At 37.0% G+C, this 18,233-nt stretch overlaps 1 protein-coding gene across 2 annotated transcripts in view; it reads left to right on the top strand.

Annotated features, from left to right (window-relative positions):
* arhgef7b (Rho guanine nucleotide exchange factor (GEF) 7b) overlaps positions 1–10,712 on the top strand; it is a 35,273-nt gene extending 24,561 nt beyond the window's left edge. Inside the window, exons 7-22 of one of the 2 annotated variants that reach the window (XM_056250454.1) lie at positions 2,971–3,065; positions 3,138–3,233; positions 3,340–3,462; positions 3,655–3,793; positions 4,624–4,683; positions 4,833–4,979; positions 5,282–5,368; positions 5,849–5,927; positions 6,002–6,135; positions 6,722–6,943; positions 7,998–8,091; positions 8,463–8,552; positions 9,605–9,772; positions 10,151–10,250; positions 10,426–10,480; positions 10,582–10,712. In XM_056250454.1, the coding sequence (XP_056106429.1) occupies positions 2,971–3,065; positions 3,138–3,233; positions 3,340–3,462; positions 3,655–3,793; positions 4,624–4,683; positions 4,833–4,979; positions 5,282–5,368; positions 5,849–5,927; positions 6,002–6,135; positions 6,722–6,943; positions 7,998–8,091; positions 8,463–8,552; positions 9,605–9,772; positions 10,151–10,250; positions 10,426–10,480; positions 10,582–10,704 (1,812 nt within the window). In that variant the 3' untranslated portion in view covers positions 10,705–10,712. The remainder of the gene's footprint in view (positions 1–2,970; positions 3,066–3,137; positions 3,234–3,339; positions 3,463–3,654; positions 3,794–4,623; positions 4,684–4,832; positions 4,980–5,281; positions 5,369–5,848; positions 5,928–6,001; positions 6,136–6,721; positions 6,944–7,997; positions 8,092–8,462; positions 8,553–9,604; positions 9,773–10,150; positions 10,251–10,425; positions 10,481–10,581) is intronic. The other variant, XM_056250455.1, reaches the window with a different exon arrangement.
* Positions 10,713–18,233: the final 7,521 nt, after the last annotated feature.

Raw genomic sequence — 18,233 nt, 5'->3', positions numbered from 1 at the left:
TTTAGTTGTTAAAATAAAACCGTTCTTTGTTAGTTCATGTTCATTAACTAATGTTAACAGATACTTTTGATTTTAATAATGTATTAGTAAATGTTGAGAATAAATGCTTCAGAAATGTTAGGTCGTGTTAACTGATGTTAATTGTTAACAAATTAAACCTTATTGTAAAGTGTTACCATTTTTTGCATGGTAAATAAAACCATAGCTGTAGATTGCGTTTTTTTTTTTAACCAAATAATTTTTCCAGATAAATACCGTAACTTGGTTTATTGTTTTGTTTTTCCGTAGTATTGGAAAATCGTTCAAATATTTCTCATATTCTGAAGGTTTAATCAAACTTGTAGGGCCATTTAAAAACCAAAAATCACTTTTGGCCACTACTGTATATTTTATATAAAAAAATTATATAACTTATGTAAGCTTTATATAAAGAGCTGGGCAATAAAATAGTTATATTTTGCAACAAAACAAAAAACAACAGTTTAGGTTTGGTATAGTATATATTGCTTTATGTGAGTGTATTCTAGATATGCAGATAAAGTAGGATAAACTATACATCCAACATTTAAATGTGAGGATCAGTCCACAATCTGCATGAAGAAAATGACTTAAGGCTGGAATACACTACACGACTTTTGCTCTGATTTTTGCAGTCGAGATGAGTCGACAATAGTTGGCAGATCTTGGGCAGCTGGAGTCCGTACTGACCGAGTCTACCCACACAAGACTGCATCCATAATGCGCCTGGCTCGTTTTTTCTCATCTGTCATGCTTTTCATAGCAATGGGGATGTGTTTCTGTGTGAGTTTGCTGTGTTTGGGACTACTTGAAAGTCTGCAAGTGTGTGATCCTCTGTCGTTTAGTCTAAGATTACCAGTTTTTCTCTTAAACCATTTACAAAATCGGCAAGTGTGTGATGCGATCTGTTCCGATTTTTAAAAGTTGTGAAGTGTATTCCAGCCTTTAGTAAACAAACAATCTGATTTGAAAATGTGGAAAGGTTTGTGTGAGGGATAGCTTTAAGGGGATACTTGGAGAGAGAAATCATAGGTCAGTATTTAAACAATGGAAGTCAATGGAAAGTCTCCACTATGATAGAAAAACAGATATGTGAACACATTAGTGTGTTTTGGAGGTGTTGATATAGAAAACCTGTGTGTTTGGGTCTGTGTTTGCATATTCATATGTAAATGTGTTGTTATGAATGTCTGTATTTGGTTATCAGTTCTCACTGGTGTGTGTGTGTGTGTGTGTGTTTGTCTCTCTGTCGTGCTGTAATATAGGTCATCTTTTCCATCTCATTGACCAGGGGAACAGCTGTGCCTGAGGCCCTGCGCTGTCTGTGTCTGTGTGTCTGTGTTGGTTACGTGTCATGTTTAACGGACCCTACTCTTCTAAAGACTGCGTAAGGCAGGCTGGCTGAAAATGAAGAGTGTATGTCTGTGTGTTTTAGGCTGGACGAGAGATTGAGGTCAGGCAGAGTTCAGTGTTTTACAGCAGCGTTAGGGAAGGAGATTCATGTTAAAGACGGTTTGTAATGGTTGTAACTGTCAGGCTGTCATCTCCAGGTGTCCAGTGTTTATGCCAGTGGTTGTTCCGTGTGTGTGTGTGTGTGTTTACACACAAACTTTGACTTGGTCTTGGTTAATTCTTGAGGTACAGATGGTAAAAATGAACATTTTGAAAGTTACTGATCAAGCCCACACACACTGTGTGGAAGCAGATCTCCTATGAAAGATTTTTCGATGTTAAAAGTTCTACGCCTTTCTCATCCCTTACATCTTTATTTATTAAATATTTTAGCTAGTTCATGGCTGCATTGTAACTAAATCTTACATTGGTTGATCTTGTAAATGTTTTTCTGCCTTAAACATGTTTTAAAGTAATTCTGCTTATTGAAAATTTATTATTAATTTGATCAAGTGGGTAATATTAAGTGGATGAAAAAATCAGCATGGATATATTTTCTAAAATATCACTTTGGATTAATATTGTAATTTGAATTGAATTAAAAAAATATATATTTGTCAAAAAATAAATAAATATATATAAATAAAATAATAATAATAAATGAAACAAATACATTTGAATGTATTTAATGGACTGGTCCAGGATAAAAAAAAAAAAAAAAAACTAATTTTGAGCCTCTCAACTCCTTTTAATATATATATTTTTTGTACCATTCTTAGATAACCTGCAGAATATATCACCCAAAACTTTAACAATTAAAAAAAGTTTCAATGTTTGATTTGTTTCAGCTTGTGTGGATTATGCTTTTTCGCTGTGCCAGTTATTGGCTGCATTTCAAGGTTCATCCTCTCTGTTTGAGGACAGATTTAAGCTCTATTGTGACATTGTGAGGTTTTAACTGACAGGATGTATTCAGTGAAGTCAAATAGCTCCGCACAACCAGAGATGTCTTTAAATCTTAAGTTAGTCTGAAATCAGACTTTATCATGACATGCAAGGATTGGCCCAGTTCTGTCATCTTGTTCTCAGTGTGCCTTTTGTCTGTGAGGTGTTTCTCCTTTTTTAAGGGTTTACCAGCATAATATTCATTCTCCCACATCGTTGTCTGAATGTTGAGCATTAGGATGAGAATAAGAATCAAATCATATGTACTTAGCCCTTTTTTTTCCTGGAGGCTGATGTTTTTAACCCTCAGGATCAGCAGTAGCCATGTCAATTTACATGTAAATATTTATTATAGATTTATATAATGCATGTATGTATACTTCACGGTGTCATTAGCTTTCATTAGGTACTTTAGGCATTTAATATTGTGTCCCACATTTCTTGCACATCTGTTAATATCCATCAGTGTATACTTATAGATGCAGAAAGTTTGTATGATATTTGTACTTGTCTTATCTCATTACACTGTTGCGATATAATAGTTAAAAAATTCTAAAATATAAATTTTAGCTGTCGTACATGCGTAACTGTTGTTGGTTTTTGTCAAATGCACAGGTGGTTCAGAATATTCTACAAACCGAGACCGAATACTGTAAAGAGCTGCAGACTCTCCTCTCCACATATCTGAGAGCATTGCAGCCCACCGACAGGTAAGAACACAAACCAAGAGTCCAACATAAACAGAGATGACAGTAGGTGACTCTCTCTCTCTCTCTCTCTAGGCTCAGCGTGTCAGATATCAGTCACATCATGGGAAATCTAGAGGAGATCAGCTCTTTCCAGCAGACACTGGTGCACTCACTGGAGGAAAGCGTCAAGTAAGAGTTCTCCTTCATTCAACCAGTCAACAGCGACATCTAGTGGTAGTTATGAATTCAGCTCTGTTCTTTCTTTATTTCTAAATGAGGTGTGTGTTGTGTGCAGAGTTCCAGATAGTCAGCAGAGAATAGGAGGCTTCTTCCTGTCCCTCATTCCTCAGATGAAGGGTCTGTACGTGACTTACTGCTCCAACCATCCATCTGCGGTTAACGTTCTTACACAACACAGGTGCGTAACACAACACAATGCACATAATGCTAGTAATGTCTACAAACAACACAGGCACACTCACAGAAACCCGGTGCATTGATGATTAACATGGCAACGTTTTTTTGTGTGTGTGTGTGTGTGTGTCAAAAATACAGTCTATGCAACATTTCTAATGACTTCAGTGGCTTCTTGCATCTATGTATGTTTCAGTGAGGAACTAGGAGAGTTTATGGAAAGTAAAGGTGCGAACACCCCTGGAATCCTCACACTCACCACAGGCCTGAGCAAACCCTTCCTGAGACTGGAGAAATACCCCACTCTACTGAAAGAGATGGAGCGGCACATGGAGGTACTGGACCGCTCTCACTGTCTGTATGTACATTACCGTTCAAAAGCTTGGGGTTGGTTAGATTTTTTCAAACAAGTTTTTGAAAGAAGTCTCTTATGCTCACAGAGGCTGCATTTATTTGATCAAAAATACAGTAAAAACAGTAATATTGTGAAATATTATTGCCATTTAAAGTAACTGATTTCTATTTTAATATCTTTTAAAATGTAGTTCATTCCTGTGATGACAGCTGCATTTCCAGCAGCCATTGATACATTTCTTCAGGATTCTTTGATGAATAGAAAGTTCAAAAGATCAGCATTTACAGCATCTTTCATAACATTATCCCCCGGTTTCACAGACAAGGCTTAAGCCTAGTCCCAGACTAAAATGTATGTTTAAACCGTTTTAACTGAAAGCAATTTGCACTGACGTATCTTAAAATATATCACTGCCATTTGACTGTTTTGTCTCCAGAGGCCTAATCCTGGCTTAATCTAAGCCTTGTCTGTGAAACCAATATATAACCAGTCAATTTATTGTGTCCTTGCTGAATAAAAGTATTAATTTAAATTTTTTTTTAGACTCAAACTCTGACATATCTGTAATTAACATTTTAGAGGATTCTTTGATGAATAGAAAAGGAAAAAGAACAGCAATATAAAGATATATTTTGCAACATTATAAATGCCTTTACTGTCACTTTTGATCAATTTAATTGTGTCCTTGCTAAATAAAATAATTTATTTCTTAAGAGAAATCTCACTGACCCCAAATTTTGTATTGGTAGTGTGAATAAATATAGACTAAACCAGTTTAACTCGCTCATATTCTTCCTTTGTTCTGCCCAGGCGCTTCATCCTGATTATCCAGACATTCAGAAGAGCATGACAGTGTTTAAAAATCTCTCGGTGAGTATTATAAGGTCAACATCATGGATTGTCTTTGATTTTTCACCAGTATTAAAGCATGAAAGATGTGTGAGAATGACGATGAGCTGTTTGTTATCTTTCAGAATGGGATGCTGTGCTTATTTGTGTGTTTATTGTTGTGTCTTCAGGCCCAGTGTCAGGAAGTGAGGAAGAGGAAGGAGCTTGAGCTGCAGATTCTGATGGAGTCTATTCGGGGCTGGGAAGGGGAGGGCATTAAGACCCTGGGCTCGGTTCTCTACATGTCTCAAGTCCTCATCCAGAACCACGGCGCTGAGGTGAATGTCATCAAATAATCTATCTTTAAGCATTCAAACAACCATCAGGGACACCCAGTGTAACAAGCTATATTTACATTTAAAGTAATTAACAAATCATTGGTTAGTTAATAGTTAGAAACGTATTCAAAATGTTTTATATCTTCTTTATGGACCTCTAAAAACTTGGTTTAAGAGGAGCCAAATATCATCCATATTAATAAGAGTATTATAAAAGATTTTAATTTACTGATTTTTGAATTCAGTAAAATGAAAATGGTACAGTCAAAATGAAATCTTTATTGTAATATTCTGCTTCTCAGGAGAAAAACGAGCGATACCTCCTGCTGTTTCCTCACATTCTTCTCATGTTGTCTGCCAGTCCTCGAATGAGTGGTTTCATTTACCAGGTAAATGATTTTGCTGTCATAGATATAATATATTTTTGCATAATTACTGAAATCACTTGTGGTCCTGGCACTCCCATGCATAAGTCAAATGGTGACACTAGAAATATTCCTGATACTGCTTTTCAGATAATACCAAATTGTACACACTGTATATTTTAAATGATTATTTCATATTTTGACAATTTAATAGTTATAATATTGTCTATTGCTGTAATATTGTTTTTGCAATTTTCACAGCTTACATGATGGCGTTCATAAAAATGTAAAACTTTCATATCCAGTTAAATAATGTAATGAATTTAATAAATTCACATTTCATCACAAGATTGCAAAATCCTGGAGGGACCGGATCTCAGACTCCATATTATTCTATTATTACGCTGTTGTCTCATATTACTCCATCAGAATGAATATCGGCTGTTTAGTTGGTCATGTATGCTCTAAAATGTTGACAGTTTATTGGTTGATTGACTTACACAGGGGAAGCTTCCTCTGACTGGAATGGCTGTTAATAAAATAGAGGACAGTGACACCACAAAAAATGCTTTTGAAATATCTGGTAAGTTTCCCAGACAGTTGTCCTCATGGTTTATACATGTTAATATTGCTAGTTGATGATGTTTTTGCATGCAGGAAGTATGATCGAGCGGATCCAGGTAATCTGTAATAACCAGCAAGATCTTCAGGACTGGGTGGATCATCTACACCGGCAGACCAAACGCACTTCAACCAGCAACTTGAAACCACAGAATGTCCCCTGCCATACGGTGAGAAACAGGCACTTTCCACAAACACATACACTACCGGTCAAAAGTTTGGGGTGAGTAAAATCTTTTAAAGTTTTTGAAAGAATATATTTATGCTCACCAAGACTGCATTTATTTGATCAAAAATACAGTACAGTATTATTACAATGTAGAATAACTGTTTTCTATTTTAATATATATTATGAAATGTAATTTATTCCTATGATGCTCCCGACGTTCAGCATCATTACTCCAGTCTTCAGTGTCACATGATCCTTCAGAAACCATTCTAATATGCTGATTTGCTGCTCAAGATACATTTCTTAATATTATCAGTGTTAAAAACAGCTGTGCTGCTTAACACTTTTGTGGAAACGGTGATACATTTCTTTCTTTCTGAGAAAATAAAAAATAAAAAAGCAACATTGAAATAGAAATCTTTTGGGAAATTATAAATGTCTTTACTGTCACTTTTGATCAATTTAATGCGTCCTTGTGGAATAAAAGTATTAATTTCTTTCAAAAAATTCGAAGCCTTACCTATATTGAAAACGACAGAAATGCAGTGATATTCAGTCACTCATCTGATCTTCTCTTTCCCTTTCAGCTGCCGTCTCACCCTCTCACCCCGTCCAGACACTCAGAGATTCGCAGTACAAGCGGATCTCCAGTCTACCACACTCTTCCTCATCTCTCTTCACTTGGAACTCCTCACAGTGGGATGATGTGGGGGCCCCTTGAACCCCCCAAAACCCAGAAGCCCTGGAGTCTCAGCTGCCTCCGACCTGCACCACCCCTAAAACCCTCAGCCGCATTGTGTTACAAAGAGGTAGATGTTATTTGTATGTTAACCAGTGGTGGAGGAAGTACTGAATCTCAGTACTTAAGTAAAAGTACAAATAACAAGAGACATATTTACTTTAGTGAAAGTAGAAGTACCACAATGACAACCCTACTTAAGTAAAAAGTAAAAAAGTACCTGATTTTAAATGTACTCTAAGTATTAAAAGTAAAAGTACTTGCATAACACTTTATTCTCTTAATGTCTATATTCTAATGATTAATAAAACAGTTAATCCTAACTCATTCAACCTAATACTCCTATTATGATGTTCAATAATGATGGAAAAGCTGTTATTTTTTAAGTTTTTGTCACCATTTCTGAACAAGCTTGCAATTAGGCAATATAAATCACATCAAGCTTAATTTGACGGGGTTTGGCTGTAAACGCGATTAATTTATGGCGTAATTCTGAACCTCTTGGCTTGCCATACTAATCCTAACCAAACGTATAATAGGCTACACACGCACCCCACACCACTACTAAATCTACCCATGCGTATCCTATGCACTTAAAAATAAATTTCCGCGTATAAATTGCACGATAAACACACTGCGTGCTATAGAGACGCATTTAGTGTGACCGGGTTGATATGGCAACCAAACTTCACTGGTGAGACAAACGTACGACGAACGGACGGTCAGGATGACGTTTTGGCAGGGGAAAACTGATCAGAAAATGTAACAGAACGTTGTAGAAATGTAGTGGAGTAGGAAGTATAATAATTGCTGCAAAATGTAACGAAGTAAAAGTAATAAGTATACACTATTGATTCTACTTAAGTAAAGTAATGTGAAAAATGTACTTAAGTAAAGAAATGAAGTATTCGTACTTCGTTACATTCCACCACTGATGTTAACACACTAACAGCATCTCTAACAGAAGACTAGCTATAAACCAATGTGTACAGTGATTTACATATGATACACTCTGGATTTGTGAATGAAACAAATGATGTACTAGCGAAACATTGTTTATTAAATACACTTATTTTGTGTGGAGGTATTTTTTTAATTTGCATCTAACTTCCGTATGTCTTCAGGATCTCAGTAAAAGTCCCAAAAGCATGAAGAAGCTTCTGCCCAAAAGAAAATCTGAGAGGAAGCCATCTGATGAGGAATTTGCTGTGAGAAAAAGTATGACACTCGTAACTCTATTTAATTAAAGTTCCTTTAGGGCCTGTTTACACCTGGTCACTTCGGGTTTTTTACTGATCGGATAGCCATCTCATTTGTTAAAACGGTTCCATTTACACTTGGCCACATAAATGTGTCAACCTAGTCTTTTCAACCTAGTCATTTCTTAATCGGAGAGAGAAAACGCATGAAATGACCAGATGTAAACAGGCTCTTAGTTTTCACATATGCATGTGATGTATTTATTATACTAACACGTCACATGCATTGCTTTCTGTGTTTACTGTTTGCAAGAAAACAGTCCCTTTACAATCATCTCACAGTGTTACCTGATCAATTACATCTTTTCTGTTCTTCTTGTTTCCCATAAGGCACTGTAGCTCTGGAGGAGGATGCTCAGATCCTGAAAGTGATCGAAGCATACTGCACAAGCGCTAAAACACGGCAAACACTCAACTCAAGTATGTACTCTTACGTGTGTCATGTATTCTCTTGTGATTTTCATATTCTTTGAAATCTCACTTCAGTCCCAGACTGTGTGACACGAGTGTAATGAGTGAAGGAAATATAACTGTGAATCCCACATAATACCGTCATTTTTTTTGTCCCAGTTTAAAGGTTCAAATATACATTACCGTTCAAAAGTTTGGGGTCAGTATTATTTTTCTTTTTTTAAGAAATGAATTCCTTATTCAGTAAGAATGCATTAAATTGATCAAAATTGACAGTGATCAAAGAATGCAGAGAAAATTCAGTTTTGATAAAAATAGTAAGCAACACAACTGTTCTCAACATTGATTGAGCAGCAAATCAGCATATCAGAATGATTTCTGAAGGATCATGTGACACTGAAGACTGGATTAATGATGTTGAAATTTTTTTTGTCAAAAATAACATTGTCATCACCGGAATAAATTACATTTTAAAATGTATTAAAACAGAAACAGTTGTTTTAAATAATGTGTAATAATATTTCACAACAGTACTGTTTTACTGTATTTTTGATGAAATAGAGCCTTGGTGCGCATAAGAGACTTCTTTCAAAAAATTTTTTTTTTTTAATCGTACCAATCCCTAACTTCTGAACGGTAGTGTATTTGGGCTAGAAGGCCCATATTTGAAGTCCTACTGAAGTCTCTGATAAACATTCTTCGATATGTCTGTAAAATACTGCAACATCTTTTGATTATTTTTTAAATTCTTATGGCATTCTCTATTTAAATGTGTGTTGACTTAACTCTTTACCATGTTGCTCAATCTAATATTTTCTGCTCTTTTAACATGCATATTTGTCTCTTTTCCTCTCCCTTCCTTCATTCCTTTCTTTTTCACCCATTTCTCTCTTATGTTGTCCTGCCATTATTATTGCTTTTTATTATATTTTTTTATTTCATTTTGTCACTTATATATAATTTATTGGGCGTCCCTCACTTTACTCATCTTGGTTTGGTCCATCCTCTCAACCCACCCATCCTCTCCAATATGATTGGTTTGATTCCCCATCCCTGATTAGCATGGCAGGGCACTGATTTGATGCATAATCATGTGCTGGCTGATGTTGGCCAATCGTATGTGGATGCTGTGGGTTGTCGTAGCAGCGGATTTCCCTCTGACCAATCCGAAGACTCGGACTATGACACTATATGGATAACTCACACTAACAGAATTGGTTCTATGTCCCGTAAGAGCTGCTGCTCGTATATACACATCAAAATTAAAACACTTTTTTTCTTTTCTTTTGTTTGCATTGAAAGTGACGAGCTCTTTTTGAGGGCTTGAATATAAGTTAGTTGTTGTAGTTGGGAACATATTGAAGAGATGGTTGACATGAAAGAGCAAGAAAGATATTTTCACTGCTTTTGCTCCATGGCTTTCATAGGACAGAAGCATTCGCATTTAATAGTGCCCCATTCAAAAATTCTGTACGATTCAGTTACTATAGTTAACTAAAACTAAAAAAAATCTATAAAGATATATGTACAATTGACACAGTCTGTCAATGAGTCTGTTAACCAGTTACAGTTCAGTTGTTAACCTTACATTATTTAACTTCTTTCAGGATCAAGGAAGGATCCAGGCCCACATATGCTTTTTCCTGAGGAGGAGAAGATCATTGTGGAAGAGACAAAGAGCAATGGTCAAACCGTACTCGAAGAAAGGTTCGATCACTGCTTTATGCAGTTAATTTGCATTAAAATATTGCTATATTGTCATTAGGGCTCTCAGTTTAATGCAATCATTTATCAGGATTAATCTTACAATAATGTTGCACATAAAAAAAAGTTAATTGTCTTGTAGTTGTTCATGATTTTTTCATCTGGATATTCATTCCAGGAGTCTGGTGGATACAGTTTATGCCTTAAGGGATGAGGTTCAAGAACTTAAGCAGGTCAGTCCACATGCCACACGCAAACGTTCCTTTATGCTGAATGTTGAAAGTCTAAATCTGGTGCCGTGACCCGGATGCTCTGATTTTTTTTACATCACCAGGATAACAAGAGAATGAAGCGAACTCTTGAAGAAGAACAAAAGGCACGGAAAGAGCTGGAGAAGATTGTCAGGAAAGTGTTAAAGAGTATGAACGACCCGTCCTGGGACGAGACTAATTTGTGATCCCATCTGTGCATTTAGAAATGAAAACCGCATCTGATAATTGTGTGTTCTGTGTATTCTGTGTAAGTCCTGACCAAAAATGCTTGTAAATATTGTGACAAAATTGGACTTGATCCCTTCAGTCACAGTAGTATGCCTTTTTTAAACCTGATCCTTTTTAAGCCTTTTTTTTTGTTTTTTTGCCAGTGCCAAGTATCTAGTTGAACCCATTTTCAGATATGCTAATGATATAAGGAAATGTATTGAGGCTAGACATCATCTAGCAGAAACATACTTCTCGTCTCTACCGGATCAGGTGTGGTCTGGCAAAGCTGCCAAAAAATACTTCTTGCAGTTCGATCACTTAGTTCACCGTCACAGATGTCATTGGTTCCTAGTTTAAAACTGGGAGTCTCAGGGATGATAGACACACTGTACCTACAAATGTTGCCAGGCCTGCATCACTGCCTGCGTCCTCTGACTTTTAGAATCATAAGCCAATATGTTCAATAAGTGATGACATTCAGTAGAATTTTTCCAATGGAAAACCTTGCAATGCAATACTGGAGACAAATCTGAGGGAACTAGTCTTAAATGGTTACATTTCAAAGTTGCTTTTACAATAACCTCAGTTTTAATTTCGTCCGGTCGATCTTTTGCACCTTGCAGCTTGTATCTTCTTTTTCTTTTCTTTTTTTACTTTTATTATGGCCCTTTAACCCTACTTGTGCATTCACAGATTTTTGTTTTGTACAGAAATAATCCTTTATTGTATTTAATGCTCAGAAATGTGCCTTTTTTGGAAAAAGAGATTTCCAGAATTTTGTCAGCATTTCTAGCTCTGTCAGCATTGCAAAGAACCTTTGTAAGAAAACCGTATGCAAGATTTATTTTAAATGAACACTGAATCTGTGGGTAGGAACTGACAGATTAAGAGTCTTCTATGTTGTCTGTCTAATTTATGTATTTAAATGAAATATTGTCTACTGCAAAATGACTGTGTATTGTGAAATTTCCAGATAACCTCGACTACTTTCTCTTCCCAAAGCACTCTCGCTGTCTTACTCTATATTTCTTGCTGATTTAATTAATAAATACAAATTCTTACTGTGACTCTTTAAAAGGTATTTGTGCTTGTCTCATTCCTTTCTTGCACTATTAGTCATAACATGAGAAATCAGATATGCCTTGATTTTTTGACATGTACTAAGAGGTTTCATAGCATAACTTCCTGGAAGTTTCATAGCTTAAAATGGCCTCATTATAAATAAAGCATTTATTTAAAGCTGCAGTCCGCAGTTTTTCCTCTTTGTCGCCATCTCTGCCATCTGCAATTGCAGTTACTCACGGAATTATCAACTTTACGTGAGTTGTGCCTCGGCACGGCACAGCGCGGATGAATCCAATGTGGAGTGTGCGGCTGTCAGTCACCGCGCAGGTGTGGATACTGTCAGAATCCCAGATTATTCTTTTTGGAAGTATGACCAACATAATAATTTTCACCGGAAAATGTCATCTGAACAAGTAAGTAACATCCACTTTTGTTCTGGTTCTGACCAACTAAGGGAAAAAAAATCATTGCAGTAAATCGCGCTGATTAAATCTAACAATCACTTATATCACGTAAATCAGTGCAAATTATACTTTGTTCTTAAATTGTTAATGTTCAACATCAGCATTGCGTGACTACATTTAAAGCCCTTCCGATAAGTATCCTTGTTTTCGCATGGGCCTGGTTGCAGTCTCTTTTTTTCTGTAGCCACTCCGAAGTCTTTTGCATTTTACAACGGGTGAATCTGTTGTTACTGGTGATTGTCGTTTGAACCTTTCTGGATCCGCCATCAAATTGATAAGTTTAATTATAACAAGTGCTGTGAGAAAAGGTTATACATCTCCAACATTCTCACACGCAATATAGCCTACTAGCCGAGACTCCTTCTTTATGTGTACAGATGTGACGTAATGACGCAAAGACATGCTTGAATTTCCCGTGGATATCCACCAGTGCCACTGTAGTTAAAAACATTATTACAAGCTTAGCGTTTTGAATTGAGCTAAGGCAAGCAGAGAGTTTTGAACACTGGCTGGTTATGTATTTGCTCAATTTTATTTTGGATAATTTTTAACCCAAAAAACCTACGGACTGCAGCTATAATCAAGCTCCAAAAAGAGCTAGTTTTGATATTGTGTGACCAGTGATGTCCATAGGCCTTGAGATTTCACATAGTGTAACTGCGCAAAGCTTCTGTGTTGTACGTCACACGTAGGCTCACTATTGGCCGACACTGGTCATGTGTGTGATGTGTGTGACGTCCAACACAGAAGCGCTGCGCAGTTTCACTACGTGAAATCTCAAGGCCCACAGAAGTAAATGAATAGTTGAATAAAGTCGTTATTTTTGTTTGTTTTTTGCGCACAAAAAGTATTCTCGTCGCTTAAACTTAAGATTGAGCCACTGTAGTCACTTGGACTATTTGAACGATGTCTTTAACTTTTCTCGGCCAGCAAGTTTCAATCCCTTAGAAGCCTAGTGATCCAGCTCTCAGATTTAATCCAAAAAAATATCTTAATTTGTGTTCCGAAGATGAACGAAAGTCTTACGGGGTTGGAACATGAGGGTGAGTAATTACTGACAGAATTTTCATTTTGGGGTGAACTATCCCTTTAACATAAGTGAACCTCAAGGAACATTCAAATAATAATAAAAAATCCATGTCATGACCCCTTTTATTGTATGAATCTTGTCTTACTGAATCTTATCTTACTTACGGTAGTGTGTATTTTCAGACAATGTTATTTTACAATGAGGATTTTAATCTGCATTTGAACATGTTAACAAAACGTTGAACAAATGTTTGTTCATAACTTGCTAGAATGTCAGCCAAAGTTCTGAGAACGTTCCCTGTTAGCTAGCCAGTCAATTGCCATGACAAACTTCAGTTGTTCATTTATTAAATATAGCCCTAGCACATATGCACTGCTCACAGTACAGACATGGCACAAACCTTCTTTCTGTTATTTCCTCTTTTGTTTCATTCCCATTGTCTATGATAATCCAGGGCTGAGATGGCAACAGATGCACATGGAAGCCGCCGAACAGAAAAGGCTGAAACTCAAAAGAAGTTTGTGGATTTTGGATTCTCTTTTTGTGTACACCGGTAATGTGATGGATGTTCAAATGTTTCTCTTTCTTTCTCTCCACATCAAGTTATTTCTGTGCCGTCGCTCCGACCAAACTCAATATTCATTTGCAATCTAAATTCCTGGCTTGACGTCTCCTGTGCTGTTTCTTTCATTTCTGTGTATTGTAAGAAAGAATATCTGGATTATGATGAAAATGTCACTGGTTTGTTCATGGCTTTAGCATTGTTTGAGATGTTGGCACATCAATATTTCAACCCACAGGGCTGCGGTGCAGGTGTGGAAAAACTCTTGTGTGTGTGTGTCTGTCTGTCTCATATCTGTTTTTCCAACATCGCTACCTCCACCTCCACCCTATTATGGCAAACAATGACTCGCACCAAACGCTTCCAAAGACTCACAATCCTCAGGGACAGCAAGGCATTGTGGGAGATTTAATCACTGGCTGAGGCTTATGCAGAAGGAGGCAGGTTGTTCTTTTGTGTCAGAACTGAGGCAACTTTGACATTTTGAGAAAGACTGACGTTTAGGACACATTTACATAAGGACAAAGCCCAGAGAACGGAAGAGAATGGTACAGAGATAGACAGAAAATGTTAAATGTCACTTAATTGAGCCGCTCTGTGTGTTTCAAAAGTTTTAATTGTGTTAACCAAATCAAATTCCCTGCTACACTGACTGTACATGGACTGTCAGACTGTGATGAATGGCAGAAAAAATATTCCACATATATAATGTCTTTACACAAGGGCAAGTGTCACTTCCATTTCTATTCACATTATGCTATTCAAAATTATGCTAGTCACGGCCTTAGTCAGGATAGATAGACAACATTGATTTAATTTTGTGTGAATGAATACAAAGCTTTGTGGGATGTACACAAAGTTTTTTATGTTTTTTAAATGAAGTTTCTTACTAGGTTATTGGGGCTGTATTTAATAGTAATATTGTAAATTAAATATTAAACTGTTTTAATACACTTTAAAATTTAATTTATTCCTGTGATGGCAAAGCCGACGTTCAGCATCATTAGCTACTGCAGTCTTCAGTGTCACATGATCCTTCAGAAATCATTGTAATATGCAGATTTCCTGCTCAAAAACTTTTATTATTATCAATGTTGAAAACAGTTGTGCTGCTTAATAATTATCTACAAATATAAAAAAAATCTTTAAAACACTGCATAAGATATTGAGACTTGTTTGAAATGTATCTTTAAAACGTAAAGTGTATTTTGTCTTACTGTGGTATTTTTAAACTTAAAAAGTATGTTCAGCTATTCTGCATGGTTAATAAAATATTATAAATGGACATTACAAAAATATTTGATTGCATTGTTTCAGAACATTGAAAATGTGTCTGTCTAAATGATTGTGGGCCAGATTTACTAGTAGCTTGCGCCAGCGCAAATCCTCTTTTGGCGTTAAAAAACTACTGTCAGGATTCACTAAAGACACGCAGTGAAAAATGAGCGCTGAAAAGGCTTGGACACCGTTATTTTTGTGGCTGACCTTATTGCATATGTATTTGTAGGAGTTTCCCTTTCCAGACGCAAAATGTAGGCTATGGAGAGTATTTAAATGAATCACGCAAGGTGATTTACTAAGGTTTGCACAAGTCAATTTACTGGTATTTGCACCATTATTTACCGCCCCAAAAATCATGTCTTAAACCAGACGCTAATTTGCGCTGCTCTTGGTAGATTGTGTTGGTCATTATGGAAATGATCCGGCTGCGTCTGTGTTCTTTAATTTGTGTGTCGTCAGTGGATCACGTGCAGAACTTTCCACTCCCATCAGCGCTGTTTTGGAATTTAGCTCTCATGCTAATTTCCCCTGTTTAGTAAATCTGGCCCTTTGTCTGTAAAACTTAGGCCTGACCGAAGCTGTTAAGACTGTCCCAGACAGCAACATAGTGTCGGCCCAGATCCGGGCCACATCTGGTACATGTGGATGCGTACCAGTAGAGCTGCACGATTTTGGATAAATTGAGAATCACGATTTTCTTGTTTCAAATAAAGATCACGATACTCCCATGATTCTGAACAGACAAGAGACAACTTAACAAAATAACAATTTACTAGAGGTTCTGACAAAATGTTAACTGCTGCAGTCTATTTAAAATGTTTAATTAATTTGAATTAATTATTTGAAAAAATCGTGGTCATTTAGGAGTGAGATTGCGTGATTACATGAATCGAGATTGAGATCTTTTAGCGATTAATCACGCAGCTCTAAGCCATAGGTATCAGTATAGACTTGGGATAGTAAGCAACCACCCAGAGCACCATAGCAACAACTTAGCAACACCCCATAAGCCAGTCAGAACACCTTAGCAACTGCATAGCAATGCCTTGGCAACCACCCACCCACTCCTGGCATTGTGAATTATAGGTCATGACTATGATTTTACCAAGTAAGACATGTTCCTGTATCAACACAATTTGTTGATTCTGGAACAACATTCCTGTCTAAATTTTTTTAGTCCTATCCCTATCCCTACCCCTAAACCTAACCCTTCCCAAAACATCTCCCTAAAATCAGAGGGAAATAAGACTGATGTAGAAGCACCTAAGGTTGTAAGCTAAAACTTGACATAAACTGTAAACTTGTCCCTCAAATCCAACTGGTTGAATGGCATGTTGCATGATCAACAAAGATGTACATTCACCGAGAGTTAAAGTAGCTTAGTTCTTATATTAAAACAATTTAAGTCCATCATTTGATCTCAGTCATGTTTAAATACATCATGCACAGGTTAAAAAGTTGATTATATCCCATGGTGGCCTACTTTGTATTTCTGCTTGACTAAGAACGCTGCGTTTAAGCAATTCTTAAGTTCAGATCCTAAACCCTATTAGACTGAGCAACGCTAGATGAAAGACAAAAGCTCGGTCTCCTTTCCATTTATCCCACAAAAGGGTTAAGGTTGTACTTTCAACCTTATGCAAGTGACAGGCCAAATTTCATTCTTTTATGGACGCTGACTGCCCCTCATTGACTCACAATGGAAAGGATATAATTTTGCAGATGTTGGTGAAAAAGCTCAAATGTCAGCCTCTTTTCAAACTGCCAGACCTGCCTTAGCCCAGGGATGAATAATGGATCAGTCACCTTTGTCTACTGCTGAATATTCTTACATAAATACAAAGACTCATAAAACGCATAAAAGAGCATCTAATTCATCTTTTAACTCCCAGATCAAACGCTGTGATAACTCAGCACAGAGTCCGCTTTTCTTAACGACAGACAGGTGAATGAAGAACACCTTTGTGCTCGCTACTATCTCTTGTGTCTGGAACAAAAGTCTGATTTACCCCAAACTGCTGTCTTTCGTGTTTCGCCTGGTTTTTGTTAACCCTTCCACAGAAGCGAAAGGCTAAAGAGAGTCCGATATATGCGCACACATGGGGTTTGGGGTAAAGACCTCTGTGATTTTAAGGAGATTTTAAATTTGGTCAGCCTCATGTTGTTCCAAACCCATTTGACTTTCTGGATGGAAAGTCAAATGAGTTGCAAAATTTTCATGGAATACAAAATGCTATGGAATATTCACGCTACTCTTTTTCTGCAATAAAAGTGAATGGATGTAGATGTAGTCAATCTACAAAATATGACCAAAAACCCCAAGTAGGGGGCTAACTTACCCCAATACTGGGGTAAGATGGCCTCTGAATAATTTTATATTTTGTCCTATAACAAATAAATTAGCAAATGTTTCTATTTATTTCCTTATAATAACACATTGGCTGATGTATTATCATCCTGCACACGCCAAACTTATATCTAAATGTGTTACAATTTACAGGTAAATGCACAATGATCTTAAGGGGGAATTTTACCCCATGTTACCCTACATCAAAGGAGTAGTATGTCCGAATACATAGTTTTCGAAAAACAGTGGGCGAAAAGCACGGGCGTCAGTTTGGTTTGAAATGTGGTGGGGACAGAGACGCATTCGGAAGTGCATTTTCAAAAGTGCTGGGTACAAACTCTGCAGCCTGTTTAACCCGTAAATACATGCATCGATCCGCAAATTTTTTTTTGAGTTCTTAAAGGTGCTTTTAGCGGCCTCTAGTGGTGATGTTTCAGATTGCAACCAAATTTTACAAGAGTGCTCGTGCTCGAACTCACAGACAATACCGTCTATTACGCAAATATCTCGGCGAATACTAGACGGATTCGGCGAGCACCGAGCTCGTTGGGACCATCTAGTCGAGCTGAAAAGAACCATATAAGTTCCATAGTTTTTGGTGGTGTTTTCGCAGAGATATTAGCAGAAAACCATCGGGCGCGCTGCAAAATTGCGGACGCCGGTGACGTCACGATCTCGGAAGAAAATCGCTCGTATCTCTGGAACGCAAAGACCCAGAGAGCTCCAATTTGGGGGAGGAGGTACCAGGGGAACCC

This window comes from Rhinichthys klamathensis, unplaced genomic scaffold, assembly GCF_029890125.1.
Source record: "Rhinichthys klamathensis goyatoka isolate OS25496 unplaced genomic scaffold, OSU_Roscu_1.1 h1tg000069l_1, whole genome shotgun sequence".
Taxonomy (NCBI): Eukaryota; Metazoa; Chordata; class Actinopteri; order Cypriniformes; family Leuciscidae; genus Rhinichthys; species Rhinichthys klamathensis.
The sequence above is the reverse complement of the archived record's forward strand: the minus strand, read 5'-3'. Positions and strand labels throughout refer to the sequence as shown.